Below are 16,363 nucleotides of genomic sequence, written 5' to 3' on the forward strand. Positions count from 1 at the left end.
ACACATGATGCTAAGCGAAAGAAGCGAGTCACGGAAGACCACGTCTGGAGGATTCCATTTACACGAGACATTCAGAAGAGGCAAGTCCAAAGAGACGGAAAGTGGACGGGTTGGCGGGGGCTGCGGCGGGGGGTAGGGAGCTAGTGGGCATAGGATTTCTTTTGGGGGATGCTGAAATGTTCTAGAACAGAGAGTGGTGATGTTGGTTTGCACGACTCTGTAAATATTCTGCAACCACCAAAGCGTGCTCTTGAAATGAGTGAATTGGGTAAGTGAGTTCTCTCTTTATAGAACTGTTACTTAAAAAACAATACTGCCATAAACCTCCGTGAACACTCTGGGCTTGCTGGGCCATAGGGGCCATTTTATTTCTTCATTTCTGCAGAGTGGCTAAACCAGTTTTCTACATAAACAGTGTGATCATTGTTTCTTCAGGCCATTAGTTACTTTCTGTTTTGCCAGTCTAATGGATAAACGGAAAACATGGCATCTTTTTAAAATTTGTATCTCTTTTTAATTTGTATTTCCCTGGTTACCAGTTTTAGAATTTTTTTTTTTTTTAAATTGGTAGTTTGGGTTTTCTATGAAGTATCTGTTCACGTCCTTCACTCATTTTTTTTATTGGGATGTCTTTTTTTTTTTTTTTTAAGATTTTATTTATTTGACAGAGAGAGGCATAGCGAGAGAGGGAACACAAGCAGGGAATGTGGGAGAGGGAGAAGCAGGCCTCCTGCTGAGCTGGGAACCTGATGCGGGGGGTTGAATCCAGGACCCTGGGATCATAACCCAAGCCAAAGGCAGACGTTTAATGACTGAGCCACCCAGGCGTCCCTACTGGGATATCTTTTGATTAATATGCATTTTTGACACATTCTATACAGGTATATACTTCATTTTATACTCTGCACATATTTTCCTCATATACAAATTTTTTTAAGGTTTTTTTTTTTTTAAAGGTCTTATTTATTTATTTGACAGAGATCACAAGTAGGCAGAGAGGCAGGCAGAGAGAGAGAGAGCGGAGGAAGCAGGCTCCCTGCTATGCAGAGAGCCCGATTCAGAGCTCGATCCCAGGACCCTGGGATCATGACCTGAGCTGAAGGCAGAGGCTTGAACCCACTGAGCCACCCAGGCGACCCTACACAGATTTTTTATGTGTGTAAAATACTCATTAGGAAGAGCCTGGCACTTAATTAGTAAATAGGAAATACTTCTTATAGTTAATAGGTGGAAAGGCAAGAATTGGTAAAGGTCTAACAGTCCACACACACCCATCTTTTTAAAAAGTTGACTTAATTACTTACGCACTACTGGAAACACCACCAGAGGAAGTGGAGGATTCCAGGAGCTCTATTTCCTCCATTTTCCCTTCCTCCTTGCCCTCCCCTCCCCTCCGTAGCTTGTCCCTCCCCTTGTCTGTTCCCCCAGTCATTCAAGGCAAAAACCACCTTGGGTCTAAGATGAACTAAGCCCTAACTAGGCCCTGGAAATTTGGTGGATGCCTCTTTCTGGGACCGAGCCACAGACCTCCCCTAACGGCACGGCAACAGGAGGGCTTCTTTTCCATGGTTTCCAGAAACACTGGGCACCAGAGCCGAACAGCGCGCACCAGCCAAGTGCTCATCTCTTTGGTCTCATGGGTGTGTCCCACCAAGACATTTACACCGATATTTACTTTTACTTTTTTACATCAGTTGCTGAACCGACCTCAGCAGATAAACACACCAACATGGAACACAATCAACCAAGAATAATGAAGTCAAAGTCAAGGTAAGGGCAATTTCCTTTCTAGTTCGTGGCTCTCAGAAGGAGCTTAAAACCGGATTCCTGGGAGGCTGGCTTGCCGGCCGGTTCCTTCCCACAGGACCCACTGCAGCTCTGGGGCCCCGGCTGAGCACTGCAGGGGCCCAAAGAAGCCAGTCTTACGTTGCTGAGAAAGCAGGCGTGGTTGGGACCCTTTCCAAGCAAGGATGGCCCCGACACGGCAGGTGTATCAGCTCGTGCTCCGGCATCGGGCAGGCTGGGTCACGGTGTTTGGCCAGGAACAGTAGGGTAGACAAACCACAAGGCTAATTTCATCCCCCCAAGTTCATCTCAGCCCCTCATTGCTCACTGTTGGCTCTAAGTGTCTCTCCTGCATCACTGCCAGCCCAAGGGGGTCCCGTGTCATCGCTACAGGCATTGTGCCTTCCCAGAACTAGGAAATGAGAACTCAAAGCAGAGAGCTTCCGTTGCACAGAGGGAAGCAGACAGACTCCTGGGGGCCGGCAGGGCGGCGGGGACAAGGTCGGCGGGGACAAGGTCGCGGTGCTTCTGTGAGAGGTGCCTCAAATTATATTCGAACCTCTTACCCCATCACTGCGGACCCACAAGGAAACCACTGCTGCTCACACCGACTATGGTGTAAAAATAGTCCATCAAGTCTATACAACTGTTTAGAAAAAATTTATTTGAACATATGAAAGGAAAATTTAGACCTCAATAAAACAGAGGAGCTCCTGGGCTGGGGCCCCCTGCCCGGTTCCCTGCCCGGCCCGCGCCGGGGCCCAGCTTCGAGCTCACAGAGCTCCCAGGGACCCGTCCCACTCACACGCAGGGACACCAGTGGGACCTGCAAATGCTGCTCATCACAGCCGTGCTCGGGGCAGTATGGGCTCCCCGCGCGTCTGAAACCACCCACGGACATAAGAATCGGCGTCTCAGCAGGACGCCCACACGGCTGGGCGCGCGCTGCGTCCTTCCTTCCACACGTCCCATCCGGACTCGAACGTGACCCGGCAGAAGGCCCCCTGGACTGCAATGCCGCGTAACGCCCGCACCAAGACAGTCCTGCTGGGGATGAGGGGCCACCGGCTGCCCGAAAAGGTCCTCTTGGAGGGGGTGGCTCCCCCTTTCTCTGGAAGGCTTCCTCCGGCCCGGGCGGAAGGCACACTGCCCCTCGGTGGCACTGGGGCCGGCCTAGCGGATGGGCCTGAATGGGAAGGTCATGCCCGACATGAACGTGTGCCCCGGGTGTGCGGGCAGGGCAGGGTGGGCGGCAGGGTGGGCCGGCACGGCCCCGTAGCCCAGCGGGGGCGTGTGGATGTGAGGGTAGAAGCCGGGGGGCAGTGCTGCGTGGGGCGCCTGCTGCACCGGGCCTGAGATCACCAGCTGGAGCAGGCTGTGAAGACAAGAACAGGGGTTAGGCACACGACGGTCGGGCTGGCCTGTCCCCTTATGGATGCGGCGGCCCCCGGAAGGGGGAGAGGGCCTGGGCACGGTGGTGGCCTCACACACGCACTGGGAGATGCACCAGACGCAGGCACAGCACATGGAAGTTTCCAGAGGGGGAACATGTCAACTCGGGACAGATGGGGGTGGCTTATGGCTGGGGTAGGGAGTGGGGGTTGGAGCAGAAGGAGGTGACCTGGAGGTGGCAGGATTGAGACCGGCCCAAGACAGAGGAGAGAGGAAGGACTGGCAGTAGGAAAAGCAGGACCCTGCAGGCGACAATTCGGAGGGAACTGAGGAAACCCAAGGCGAGGCAGGGACAGGGCTGCGGTCCACGGAAGCTCTGGGCACAGGCTCGGTGTCTGGGGCCTGGAGACCCCCACATCCGGCTCAGGCCCAATCACCTATACTTAAGAGGGTTATGACCAAGGCAGGGCAGCAAGCGGGATGGCAGGCCACAGGGCGCCCAATGTCACTCGTAATGACTGAGTCCCAGATGAATACCAGGCACAACACATGAACGCGGGCCTTTCCGAGGCTCAGACGTAAGCAGGGTATAGGCCCTGCCCTCCGGATGGCCCAGGCCTGGACCCAGCCTTTTCCCAGCTTTAGGGGCCACCCTTCCCCTCCCTCTCTGCGGAGCTCCCAACCCTCCTGCTTAGTGGCTCCTTCCCTTCTGGGAGAGCCTTCTGCAGTCACTCTCCAGCCCTACGCATCACACCCAGGGTCTCCGCGGGAGGACCCAAGTCACCCCTTTGCCAACTCCCACCCATGACCACCCCAAGCCCTAGGTGCCACGTGCCTCCACGGGCCTGTTCTCTGCGCTCCGTGGCTCAGGACACCCATGGCCTCTGCCCTCCTCCTGGAATCCCTTTCAGTTTCCAATATTGGTCCCTTCTAAAACTCCCTGAAGAGTTCCCTCTGCCTGGCCCCCTCCTCGCCAATCCCACATTTCCTCGCAGCGAGATCAGCAAAGATTCCTAAGTCTCCCGGCGCCACGAGCTTCGCAGGCCTTAGCGGGCCCACTTCCTGCGGCCAACCCCGAACACCCAATCACGCCCTAATCAGAGAAACTTCTTGGGCCCTCTCCTCTTCAGGACAGAGGCCTCCTTTCCCAGCCCCACCTCTCCCTTTTCTCCCCTGCAGATGGACAGACTACGCTTGCTCTCCAGCCACAACCCAGGGCCGTGGCTCTGGCTGGCTTCTTTGTCTCTGAAGTGTCTCGTCACAGCATCAAATCTGCCTGCCCGGTCCTGTTCACACCCATCATTCACCCTGAGGACTTCCTTATCCCACCAGGCCACACCTTCCCTGCACAGGACCCTGCTTGGTCCAGGAACAACCCCAGGCCACTTTGCCCTGGCCACCGGCCGCCACCTACCTGGAGCTCTGGCAGTGGGGGGCTAAGTCTTCTGCAGACTGACCCTCACCCCTCCCACCCCTGAAGATAAAGTCTGGTGCTCAGAGCCCACAGGAGGAGCTCAGAAAGTAAACCCAGGGCACGAAGAAAGTTGGTGCCTTCTAGTGGCCTAAAGATCTTTGGAGCCCCTTTTCTTTTACATTTTTTAAAAAAGATTTTATTTATTTATTTGAGAGAGAGAGAGAGAGAGAGCAGAAGCAGGGGCAGCAGCAGAGGGAAAGGGAGAAGCAAGCTTCCGACCGAGCAGGGAGCCTGATGTGGGGCTCCATCCCAGGACCCTGGGATCATGACCTGAGCCGAAGGCAGAGGCTTAACCAACGAACAACCGAGGCGCCCCCGGAGCACCTTTTCATTTATGTTACCACATTTTTTTTTTTTAAATAACTCACAGTGAGAAATTCACTCCAAATAAGCAAACACAGAAACAAATCTAAGAAGAGCATTACAAAAGCAAAATTTAAGTCATATGCTCGGTTGAATCTGCACACCCTGCCAGAGATAAAAGGGGTTTCAAGAAGTTTCCAGTCTAGGGTTGCTCGGGTGGCTCAGTCATTAAGCATCTGTCTTTGGCTCAGCTCATGATCTCAGGTCCTGGGGTAGAGTCCCGTGTCGGGCTCTCTGCTCAGCGGGGAGCCTGCTTCTCCCTCTTCCTCTCCCCCTGCTGTGTTCCCTCTCTCCATCAAATAAACAAATAAAACCTTAAAAAAAAAAAAGTAAGTTTCCAGTCTATTCAGAAAGAAAATTAACGGAAAAGAGACTACTATCAGAAGTCAAAGAAGTTTTCCAAGTGGCTCTGTGTCCTGTCTTTCCCCGCATCACTGCCAGGCTATCCCTGGGAGGGTAGGTTTTGGGCCATATGACTCAGGATGGGGCCCAGCACAGGCTGTGAAGACGTTTCCCTGGGATTCCAATGGGGGACCCCCGGTCACAATGCTAAGACGAGAAAGGATTTAGACCCTCTCCCTGCTCTGATGGCCTGAAACGCTACACATTAGATAACAGCTGTGCAAAGAGACAGGAAACAGTACGGAGAGATTATTGCAGGAGGAGCAGAAAATTGCCAACTCAGTAATGATGTCCTCAGATGCCAGGGGAAAAAGAAAGGAACATTGTGGGCTCCTGAGGGACAGGTGGCTCTCTGGGCAAGCTGTCCATTCTGCTGCCAGAATATGCCAAGCGGCCCATTCTGTTCCTCCAGGACCCACACACTCTACCCACTTGGTTTCTGCCTCGGCCCAGACACCTGCCAAAGCCGCAAGGCCTTGGCACCAAGATCTCCAACCGCAGAGGAGCGCATAGTCCTCGGGCCGTGACTACTGTCGCCGTCAGCTTGTGAGCCGGCTCCTGGCCACTCCTCTGGCCCTGGGTGATGCCTGTGGTCAGCCTGTCATCTGTGCTCAGACTCCTGGCCCTGGGCAGCTGTGAGCACCCACCCCGCAGGGGGCCTGGCGGGCGGGCTTGCCCTCTGTCCGCTGTCTGAGACCACCGGCCCCGGAGCCCCAGCCGATAAAGGCCAACGCGAGCCTCTGCAGAGAGGAGGATGTTGGTCATCCTACAAACTTCACTCCGGTGGCTTCTGTCCCTGTGCACACCAGGAGGGAGCTGTGCTCAGCTACAAGCTCTCCCTCACTTAGTTGCCACAGTTACTCTGGAGTGGATACATAATTTCTGTCCCTCAGATGTCTCTCTCCTAAGTTACTAAGTATCCCTATGCTTCCCACCGGGGAGGTTGCCTCTGGCATTTTGCTACTGATGATTCTGCATTTGCCGGAAACGTTCTCACACACACAGCTTTTGCTTCTTAGAGTCCGTGAAATTAATCAGAGGAAGGGACATTCCTACGTCATGACAACAGTAAGTGGACCAGCAGCTGCTGCTTCTTAGATACGCAAGAATACAAGAATGCTGTTCGGAGGGCTTTCTGTGTTTTCACTCTAATCCTCACAAAAATCCTAGCAGGCAGGAGTGGCAGGGGGACAGGAGACAGGAAGGATTATTTTCTCGATTTTACAAAGCAAGGCAGCGGAAGACCAGGAAACTGCTCAGGGTCACACAGAGAGTAAGACGCCAGCCTGGACCTCTCCCCAGGAGCCGTGGGACCCCACAGCCCTGCTCTTCCCCACCATTCGCAGGGCTTCTCCCGAATGATGACAGTAAGTGCCACTTACAAACAGGCCGGGAGCTGACACACAGCGCCGCATTTAGTCTTCACTAGGACTCTCTGACACAGGCGCATTATCCCCCAGCTTTACCAGGGAGGAAACAGAGGCTTGGAGACAGGTGAAGAAATTGCGGCAGCCTCACGGAAAACCAGGGAGAATCACACTCAGAAGCCACTCAGTGCTGCCACCCAGCGACAAAGCCTAAAACGACATGCGGTGCCCCAGGGCCGTGGTTCTGAGTGTTTTCCACAGGGCTGCGCCACCCACACTGTCACGGGCCGTGTGGGTGCACAAATGTCCAAAAAGTCACCACGAACCACATATGCTAACTTAGCGAGCGGTCAATGACTCTGAGTTGGGTCTGGTTTTTTCCCTGGGCCCCCGGACAGGATGGCCACATCTCTTTGACGTACTCTCCACTTGGGCTTTCTCTCCTGTGGGTCATGCTATCTTATCCCCCATCATGTCCCGAGGGGACTCCTGACATACAGAAGCTTCAGACCCTGCAGCCCAACTCTCCCCGAGGAGGCCAGGACAAGGGCCCCACCCCACCCCACCCCACCCCAGGCCAATGCCTTCCAGAACACTTACTTATTATGGGGCAGCCTGGAGCACAAAGTTCTCAGGTCATCTGAAATCAAGGAGACACAAAATCAGGAACAGACTGGAGACAACAAGGGGAAACGGTCACTGAGGTCTTCTCAAGGATGCTGGCTGGAGAGCACTTGTGTCTTAACTGTAACTTCCTAGCAACGCTAAGAAACTGCGCTCTTTCATCTTTTGATTCTTGCTTTAACAACTAGGCCCCAGACAGAATACGTGACTCAAGAAGGCGAGCAGGTCTATTGGTCATTTGTCGGGTGGCTGGGAAAGGGCCTGGAGGCAGGGCTCTCGCAGAGCGGATCAGATGCCCCAGGTGCGGTGGGAACCGCACCACAGTGACCGCTGCTTGGGGCCAGAGGCAACGTCTGCCAGTGCGCAGTCCCTAAACCAGCACAGGTGTTTATCAGACACCGGGAGCCTTCCAGCACTGAAGTACAGGAGAATCACGGACCCAGAAACAGGTGCTGGGGATGCTTCCTGTCCTTGAACCCCGGGCACTGTGCTGTATGAAACTTATGCCTCAATCAAAACGGACTACAGGAAAAGATAAGGTTCTCTAGGGGTGCCTGGGTGGCTCAGTGGGTTAAAGCCTCTGCCTTTGGCTCAGGTCATGATCCCAGGGTCCTGGGATCGAGCCCCGCATCGGGCTCTCTGCTCAGCAGAGGAGCCTGCTTCCTCCTCTCTGCCTACTTGTGCTCTCTGTCTGTCAAATGAATAAATAAAATCTTTAAAAAAAGATAAGGTTCTCTACGAGGAAAGAAGGTGACGGGTCATCCTCACTCTGGAGGAGACCCCAGTCCTGGGCAAAGCAGCCGGGAGACGCACAGACGTCCCGGCCAGCGTTCTACCTGGGTCCGCTCTGCGACTTCACCCCAGTCCCCTGTGCTAAGAGGAAAGAGATCGTAAAAAAAGCAGAGAAGAGTTACTCGTCCCAGAAGCCCTGCTTTCCTTCGGGAGGGCCCGGGGCCAGGGAGTCACCCACCTCTCGTACACAGCAGCGCCCCGGAGGCCATGGCCACCTGCAGGGCCTGTGCCAGTCGGTCCAGCGAGAGCTCGATCTCTTGGGAGGCGTTCAGGGGGTTCAGTTCATCTGCCAACCTGTTGATTTCCTCTACCAGCGGGACCATGTGGTCAAACAGGATGAGGCCCAGGCGGCCGTAGAGATTCTTCTCGGTTAAGTGCACTGGCAACATCATGAGGACCTGCAGGACGCTGAGGTGGAGTTTCGAGTACAACAGGTGGGAGTCTCTGTCCATCCCTCCTGAGTCCTTCGTAACCTTGGTCGGGACGTGGCCGTTAGACAGGGAGGGCTTCTTCTTCCTTTTGTAAGCCAGGGGGGCCTTCACGCACCAGCGGATCAACCCAGTGAGCGGGGTGAGCTCTAAAAATCCTATCGGGAGACTGGCCGCAATCGGAGTATTTAAAAAAGTGATGAGAATCAACCTCGGGTCCTCGAAAATCCAGCCGACAATCATTTCAAGCAAGTCCAACGGTGGGATGAGGTCATCTGCCAACAAAGACGCTTTAAGTCAGATGGGTTTGCAGCACTGGTGACGCCACTTACCCTAAGCCTAACACTTGCGGCGGCTGGGGAGATGGGCCCCCTACCGGCATGGTACCCAGCTCCCAACATTCAGACCATGTGCCGTTTATTTTCTGTCCCCTTTCTGAGAACATCGCCTTCGTGAGGGCTGGGACTCCTGTCTTAGTTGGGGATTCTCCCCAGGGCCACGACTGTCTGGCCACAGTAGGGCTTAAAAACACACTTGTTAAATAAACAATTCTCTAGGAATCCACCAAGCTTTGAAGTTCATCCCCTGGGTCAATTTAAATAAATTCCCACACTTTTTATGGCCCAAACTGCCACCACAGCTCAGCCCTTCCCATAGTGTCTGTCCCTCTGCTGGTGTCGCCTCTGTGGCCCAGTGACGGCTGTGGTGGCCTTCGTAGAGCAGCTCAGGGTGCGGTCGGATGTTCAGCTGGTGGCCAAGAGCCATCCCAGCTGCAGATGTGGAATCTTTGTCTAAGCAGAGCCTGACCTCCTCTGCGTGGCACTTTCTACAAAGCAAGTGCTGCCGTTTGTTTGGGGCTCACTCTGAGCCAGGCACTGGTCTAAATCCTTTCTACGGATCAACTCAATCCACCAACAACCGCCTGTTATCAGAGGCAGGAGGCGCAGTGATATTAAGTCTCTCTCCCAGGACTCGCGAAAAGTGTGTGGTGGGCCCAGACGTGGCCCCAGAGGGTCTAGCTCTCGACCGCCCGGCTGCACTGCCCACCCCGGGCCTGGCACACAAGGCCCAGAAGGTATCTGTGAGTGTGGGACTGGGTCCCCGCCCTTCTGTCTCTGGGGCGGTGCGGCCCCCAGCTCACAGAGAGCTAAGATGGGACCCCTTCCGGGATGTCGAGGCCAGAGACAAGCACCAGAGAGGAGTGCAGGGCGAGTGAGATACGTGTGGGCAGAGGATCCTCTTTCTCCAGAGACATGGCCCTTCCCCACTTGAGATCATGCCGACTTCCTGACTGGGAGTTCGACTGTGCCCTGCCCTTCTGCTATAAATGAGGACAACGGTAGGAAGTCGCTGTCGCCTGTGGTTCTCACTTGGCAAAATAAATGTTGGGGGAGCCCATGTCTGGCCCCTCGAGCCCCCCGGAGAGGTCTGTGCGTGAGGAATGCCAGTCTCATATGCGCGTCCAGCAGACCACCCTGTCCAGCTCCCCCCATCTAAGTGGAGGCGTCTCCAAGAGCCCGAAGCTGCATGTGTCTGGTGCCCAGGGAGCGTGTGACCCAAGTCTCTGCACCATTCAGGCAAGAGGAGGTCCTGTCTCCTGAGGTGAGCTGCTTCCGTCTTGTGGTTTTGAAGGCACAGAGTCCCCAGGAGGGCTCTCCCATCACCAGAGGCTCCCAAGAGCAGCATCAGTCACCATCCTGACTGCGGAATCCAGCTCCGCCTCTACAGCCCCCCACCAGGTGCCTGGTGACCTCCCCATCTCCCAACTCACCAAGCTGGACATGTTAAAGATGCACAGCTTTTGGTATGTCTGTCATACCTCCATGACGTGGTTGTGAAATCACGTCCCCGACACATCAGACGGGCAAAGGGGCTTAAGAGAAAAATACCGCGCCTCATCTCCATTCCAGAACACCGGCGGTATGCTCTGAACATGACCGCCTTTTGTGCGCTGTCTAATGTGTCCCCAGTGTTAAGGGCAATTCCGGTCCTTGAAGGTCTGGAATAACTGATGGCTTGGAAATGAAACCGTGGTGCAGTACAGTGGGTTTAAGGAAACCTTTTCTACAGGAAACCAGAGGGCCTGCTACTGTTCCCAGCTAGGAACAGCTCTGAGAAAGCCTTTGCAGGAGAGTGCCAGGGAACGGGCTCACTCTAACAGCAGGGCACCCACCGCTCACAACATCTGTCTCCCAGCCCAGGGGCATGTTGCCGGGACAGAAACGGTTTGAAAGCACTTGTGACTGTGATACATAATTCCGTGTCCGCACTCTGTCCACACAAACTTTCCTAAGAAAACTAAAAAAACTGAATAGCATGGCAGGGAAAGGTAAAAATAAAAGGAGAATCAAATATGATCCTGGAGGCGCTGGACTGAACACAAACGGAAGGGCTGCTGAGGGCTCCCCAGTGGCTGGTTTCGCTATCAGACCCGGATAAGATGCTGTCAACCCACAAAGTGCCAGGAGCCGTGGGCAGAGGAGGAGGAACCTGAAACGGAAGGGCGGGCTTTGAGTCCGACTCTGCAGAAAAAGCGCTCACGGCAGTGAGGCCTGAAACTTCCCCAGGGGCCGCATGGACTGTGGGGCTCACACCGGCACACGGATGTGAAAGGATGCGCTGTTCCGCAAAGCCCTGTCAATCCATGTTCCCTGGAACCCACCCCTGCGGGAGGCAAGTAGGCAGCAGAGCCTAGTGAACGTGGGCCTGTGACTCCTGCTCTAATTCAGACAGAGCTGGTCAACCTGTAGTGGTTTCCTTTATTCAGAGCCTGTATAAAGTGATCGGACCAGAGGGCTCTGATGCTCAGGACAGGGACAGGGGACAGAGGACACGGGCCCCTCCCAGCAAAAGCCAAATGCCATCTGCTGGCTGCCCTCAGGACTTCACCTGGCATCTTCCCAAGAAAGCCTCAAAAACATCACCACGGTGGAAGTGACATGCGTGCCTCTTGGCGCCATATGCCTGGGACACATCACCGCCTAGGCAGGGTTGTTGCCAAAAATGTTGAACTTGAACCCTGCATAAGGAAACAGTCTGATCAATCTAAATCGAGAGATACTCTGAAAAACAACAGGCCCGGGCTCTTCAAAAAACATCGATGTCCTAAGAGATTTTTTTTTTTAAATGCTTCATCTGTTCAAGACTTAAAAAGATCAGAGGGACATGACAACTCCGTAACGTATGATCCCTGAAGGGATCCTGAGCTCTCCTGACCTTTCGAAGCAAGGGAGGGAAAAGGCTCTAAGAGACATTATTGAGACAGTTAAGGAAGCTGAAGACAGGCTATGTAAGAAATAATAGAATTCCCTCGATATTTAATTTCTCAGGTACCAAGATAACGGTACCAGGGTTACGTAAGGGAAAGCTCTTGTTCTCGGGGGACAGATACACGCTGAAGTACTTGGTATGTGACGTTGCTAACAAACTCTTGAAAGTTCAGGAAAACCAAATATTCTGGAGTGTGTGTGTGAGAGGGGGAGACGAAGAGAGGAAGGGCAAGAAGGCCCATGGCAAGTGTTAACAGGGGCTAAAATCTAGGTGAGAGTCTCGCAACTTATAATAGTCTCACCACCTTCCTGAAGTGTTGCTATTTTCCAAAATAAAAAGTGAGGGATTAAAAAAAAGAAGAAGAAAATCACGTCTGGGGAGAAAGCCACGTCCTCCCCAGACATCAGACGCCAGCATGTGCAGGCTGCCTGCCGCTCGGACCGTCCCTGAGTCAGCCGAGTGAGAGGCACCAAGGAAAGCTCCCTGCTGGCAAATTCCAGAAGTCTAGGTGGCCCCTTCCTTTCCCTTTCAGCCTAAAAGAAAACACACGTTTCAGAGAAAAAACAAAAGGCCAGAGCGTCCACCGGGCTTTCCGCCTGGGTGTTCGGTGGGAAGAGTGGCAGTCACCGGAGCGACCTCCGCGGCCTGTTTGGAGTTTACCTGATGACAGGTCATAGAGCGCGGTGACGGAGGTAATGAGCTGGCAGCAGAAGCGAGGGCTGGCGCTGAGGATCTGCTTCAGCGTCTGCACGGATCCCGGCACCAGACAGCAGTAGTCATCCACGAGGGCCCTGGCTAACCTCACGCAGTAGACCACAGGCGTCCTCTGGAAAGAAGCCACAGTGCATGTAACTACAGGCGTCATGGCTCACGGGTGACAAAGACACACGCGTGGAGGAGACCACCAGGGCTGGCGGCACCGCTCCCAACAGGCGAAAAAGATGTTCAGAGCTCACTCGGAAGCCAGGTCGAGGCAAACCCAAGGCCACAGGCCCAATCCACCCTGCCACCTGTTTTTTTTTTTTTTTTTTTTTAAAGATTTTTATTTATTTATTTGATAGACAGAGAGATCACAAGTAGACAGAGAGGCAGGCAGAGAGAGAGGGGGAAGCAGGCTCCCTGTCGATCCCAGGACCCTGAGATCATGACCTGAGCTGAAGGCAGAAGCTTAAACCACTGAGCCACCCAGGCGCCCCCTTGCCACCTGTTTTTTTGCAAAGCAACTTCTACTGATACATGCATCCGCTCGGCTGTTTGCTGACTGTGTAAGGCTGCTCCCTACCCGGCACAGGCAGAGGGGACTGCTTGTGACGAACTATATGATCCGCAGAACTTAAAGCATGGACCATCCTGCCCTTTACGAGAAAGGCCTGCTGACTTGCTCTGAAGTTCACTTAGGAAAGGTAACTTGCGACTTCAGGTGAGGTAATGACAACTTTTGTGACCCTCCAGGTGAGGATCCAAAGACAAAAATGAGCAGGTGTTACCACTTTGAAGAGCTCATGGAGAGTCTGGGATTGCCCCTGTGATTCTGGAGCAGCGGGTCCTACTCTTAGAGGTTTCTGTGATACTTTCAAATTCTCTATCAGCACCCTCCCCTGCCCCCCCCCCCATCAGAGGCCAATCTGTGGCTCCTGCCACATTCCATGGCTGCTCAGGACGCTCCAGGTCCAGGGCACCGATGTGGCCTACAGGGAGGTGCAGGGTGGGGAGAACCACAAGAAGAAAGCAAGCCAGATTGTTCCCTCGGGCTGAACTCTGCCCCCACCACCTCAAACCAACCATCCCGCCTTCCCCAATGGGAAGCTGCAGCTCCTCGCCCCAGTGTGGCAAATCTTGGCTCAAACCACTAGGACCCTTTCCTGTCACTGACATCTGCTTTTGCTTTGCCAGAAAGCCAGCGCGACAGCATCAGGAGAGAGAAATGTGAAATTACGTGATGAATTAGAAGATGCGAAGCCTGACTTCACTAGGTGATTGATGAAGGGACAGAGGTAACTGTGACATTAAATACAATACACGTGATCGATTCAGACGGCCCAGAAACCAGCCTGGTGACAATTAAGGTACGGATTCCACTGAGACTTACTTGGGTGCCACAGAGAACAGTATATTTTCTTCTAGCCAAATTTTGAGGATAAACAGATTTCAAGGAAAACATCTACATAAACTGGAGAAACAAACCCAACACCAAAGGCTTCAAGTACTTGAGAATCAAGCAGGTTTGTGAAACTGAACATGGTAAATTCTTTTAGCTTAGCTGAGACTCATGTTAATCTCAATTCTGAGTTAACAATTACTCTACATGGATTATCAATTTTTGAAAGACTCTGAGCAACAAAAAAGCAAAACAAAATGAATCTTTCAAAATACCATCTAATACCAAATCTATTGATATTGTTTGATATTTAAAACATTCTAGGGGCACCTGGGTGGCTCAGTGGGTTAAAGCCTCTGCCTTCAGCTCAGGTCATGATCCCAGGGTCCTGGGATTGAGCCCCACATCGGGCTCTCTGCTGAGCGGGGAGCCTGCTTCCCCCCTCTCTCTGCCTGTCTCTCTGCCTACTTGTGTTCTCTGTCAAATAAATAAATAAATAATCTTAAAAAAACCCCAAACATTCTAAAAGGCTCATGTGCCACACCCATTAGAAGAGCCGGGATCTTTGTAATGTCACCCTGCAACAAGGTGAAACAATTCACATGCTTACTGACCTGTGTAATTTACTTACTTAAAAAAAAAAAATCTATCTTTAAAGCCACATTATGCATAACTGTTTTCAAAATCCTACCATATCATTTTCAACCAAGGAAAAATGATATTTTGCTTATTCTGGAGATGAAGAACTTTCTTTTTTTCTCTTAAATTCATTTACCATTACAAACAAGTTTTGTTAGGAATGGGTACTACCTGTATCTAACCGTAAGTGTGGAATATTAGCAGACAGGGCAGTGACACCAAGGAGATAACACACAGACAATGCCTCTCCCAAAATCCAATTAAGGGGCACTAAACTCTTCAGAGCCTCTCCGGAGAAGGCTATTTCTCGGGTAGTACCTGGAGCCAGGAAGCCGCACACTCCAACACTGGGATCCGACACACAGCCACAGCCATGGAGACCAGTTTTCCCAACAAGCTCATCCGGCTGTCATCAGCCTTGTTCCCTTGGGGGCTGAAAAGGGACGAGAAAATAATCTGCCGGACAGAGTCCTTGGTTTGCTCCTGGAAATAATTGCACATGATTTCAAGAAGTTGGAGCTCCTGAAGTGAATTCAACCTCTGCAAAAACAAATCCAAGAGAAGCGGTAAGAAACTTAGCTTTAACGTGCGCACTAATCCATACGGTAAGAAAACAGGAAATATCCTATTTTCCCCCTGGGAACTGTTCACCCCTCTAAAGCCTGGGTCCCAGGGGGAAGAACTCTGTTAATCCCGGGAAATGTCAGTATACAGAATTCGACATCATCCTGGGGCCCTCGGGATGATGACCTACAGCGGTCTGAGATTCGATTACAGGCCTTTAACGTCTCTTTCTGCAGCACCGCCGAGACCGGGCTGTCGCACGCCCGGCAAGCAGGCCCACAGCCGAGCAATGCTCAGGAAGCCAGAGCAGGTGGACTGGGGCTGCTGCGAAGGAGCGCGGCCCGGGGCGAGAACGGCGCCGCCGGTGGGAAGAGGGTCTGTGGTTGGCCAAGGCTTGTCACCGCGAGGGGCGGGAAAGAAGCGGGAGTTTCCTTCTCGCGGCCGCCCGCCGCACCTTGGGCTGCGCGCCGCGCTCCTTGGGCACCTGGAACACGAACTCCTCGAGCAGCTCCACGGGGCCCTTGTCCACGATGGGCAGCGGCGCGCTCTGCAGCTGGCTGCTGAAGTAGATGTCCAGGTGGTACAGCACCTCCTTGGCGGCGCTCAGCGCGTCGCGGCGCAGCAGCGAGTGGCGGATGTCGCTCATGGTGCGGCCGCTGCGGCCCGGGGCGCCCGGAGCGCGTCGGGACTTCCGCCCCGGGCCCCGCGGGCGCGCCCGCCGCCGCCGCCGCCGAGACAAAGAGGCCGCGACCCGGCCTCCGCCCGCCGACCCCGGCGCCCGTCCGCCCGCCGCTCCCGCTCCGGCCCGCTCAGGGGGCCATCGCTGCCGCCGCCGCCGGCCAGTGGGCTCCCGGCTGTGCGAGTGCGGCGCCACCGAGGGCAGCGGGAGCCCTTCGCCGCGGAGCCGAACGGCGGCGGAATGCCGAGCGCGGCGACGGCGGCCCGCAGGGGCCAAGCGCGGGCGGCCGCGAGGCCTGGCTCTCAAGAGGGCGCCACCTGGCGGCACGGCCCGCCCGCGCGGAAGGAGGCACGCCCCGCCCCACAGGCTCCGCCCCCGGGCCCCGCGACCGCCCCCGGACCTGGGGCCCAGCGCTCAGTGGCGGGGACCTGGGCGGCCGCGCCCACCACTGAACGCTCACTGGGCTTGGCGCTCCAACCGCCCGCG

The 16,363-nt window shown here is 54.2% G+C and overlaps 1 protein-coding gene across 3 annotated transcripts; it reads right to left on the minus strand.

Annotated features, from left to right (window-relative positions):
* Positions 1-2,429: 2,429 nt before the first annotated feature.
* On the minus strand, positions 2,430-15,904 carry C14H7orf26 (chromosome 14 C7orf26 homolog). Of its 3 annotated transcripts, none has more exons than XM_044233825.1 (6): positions 15,683-15,904; positions 14,953-15,174; positions 12,558-12,723; positions 8,378-8,902; positions 7,384-7,423; positions 2,430-3,160 (listed from the first exon to the last, which is right to left on the minus strand). In XM_044233825.1, the coding sequence occupies exons 1-6, from the start codon at positions 15,842-15,844 to the stop codon at positions 2,959-2,961; spliced, it is 1,317 nt and encodes a 438-aa protein (XP_044089760.1). In that variant the 5' UTR covers positions 15,845-15,904; the 3' UTR covers positions 2,430-2,958. The 3 variants fall into 3 exon arrangements, with proteins under 3 accessions (XP_044089760.1, XP_044089758.1, XP_044089761.1); XM_044233823.1 differs by having other exon boundaries at positions 15,653-15,904; XM_044233826.1 differs by lacking the exon at positions 15,683-15,904 and adding an exon at positions 15,389-15,644.
* Positions 15,905-16,363: the final 459 nt, after the last annotated feature.

The sequence above is a fragment of the Neovison vison genome, chromosome 14 (genome assembly GCF_020171115.1).
Source record: "Neovison vison isolate M4711 chromosome 14, ASM_NN_V1, whole genome shotgun sequence".
In the NCBI taxonomy this organism is placed as follows: Eukaryota; Metazoa; Chordata; class Mammalia; order Carnivora; family Mustelidae; genus Neogale; species Neogale vison.

What these genes read in the sequence shown, in the direction of transcription:
- C14H7orf26 (XM_044233823.1), bottom strand. Translation starts at nt 15,844, where the DNA reads ATGAGCGACATCCGCCACTCGCTGCTGCGCCGCGACGCGCTGAGCGCC. An exon ending in GCTCTATGACCTGTCATCAG is followed by an intron (nt 8,903 to 12,557) that starts GTAAACTCCAAA and finishes CTTTGTTGGCAG; the next exon opens with ATGACCTCATCCCACCGTTG. An exon ending in GGCGCTGCTGTGTACGAGAG is followed by an intron (nt 7,424 to 8,377) that starts GTGGGTGACTCC and finishes CCTTGATTTCAG; the next exon opens with ATGACCTGAGAACTTTGTGC.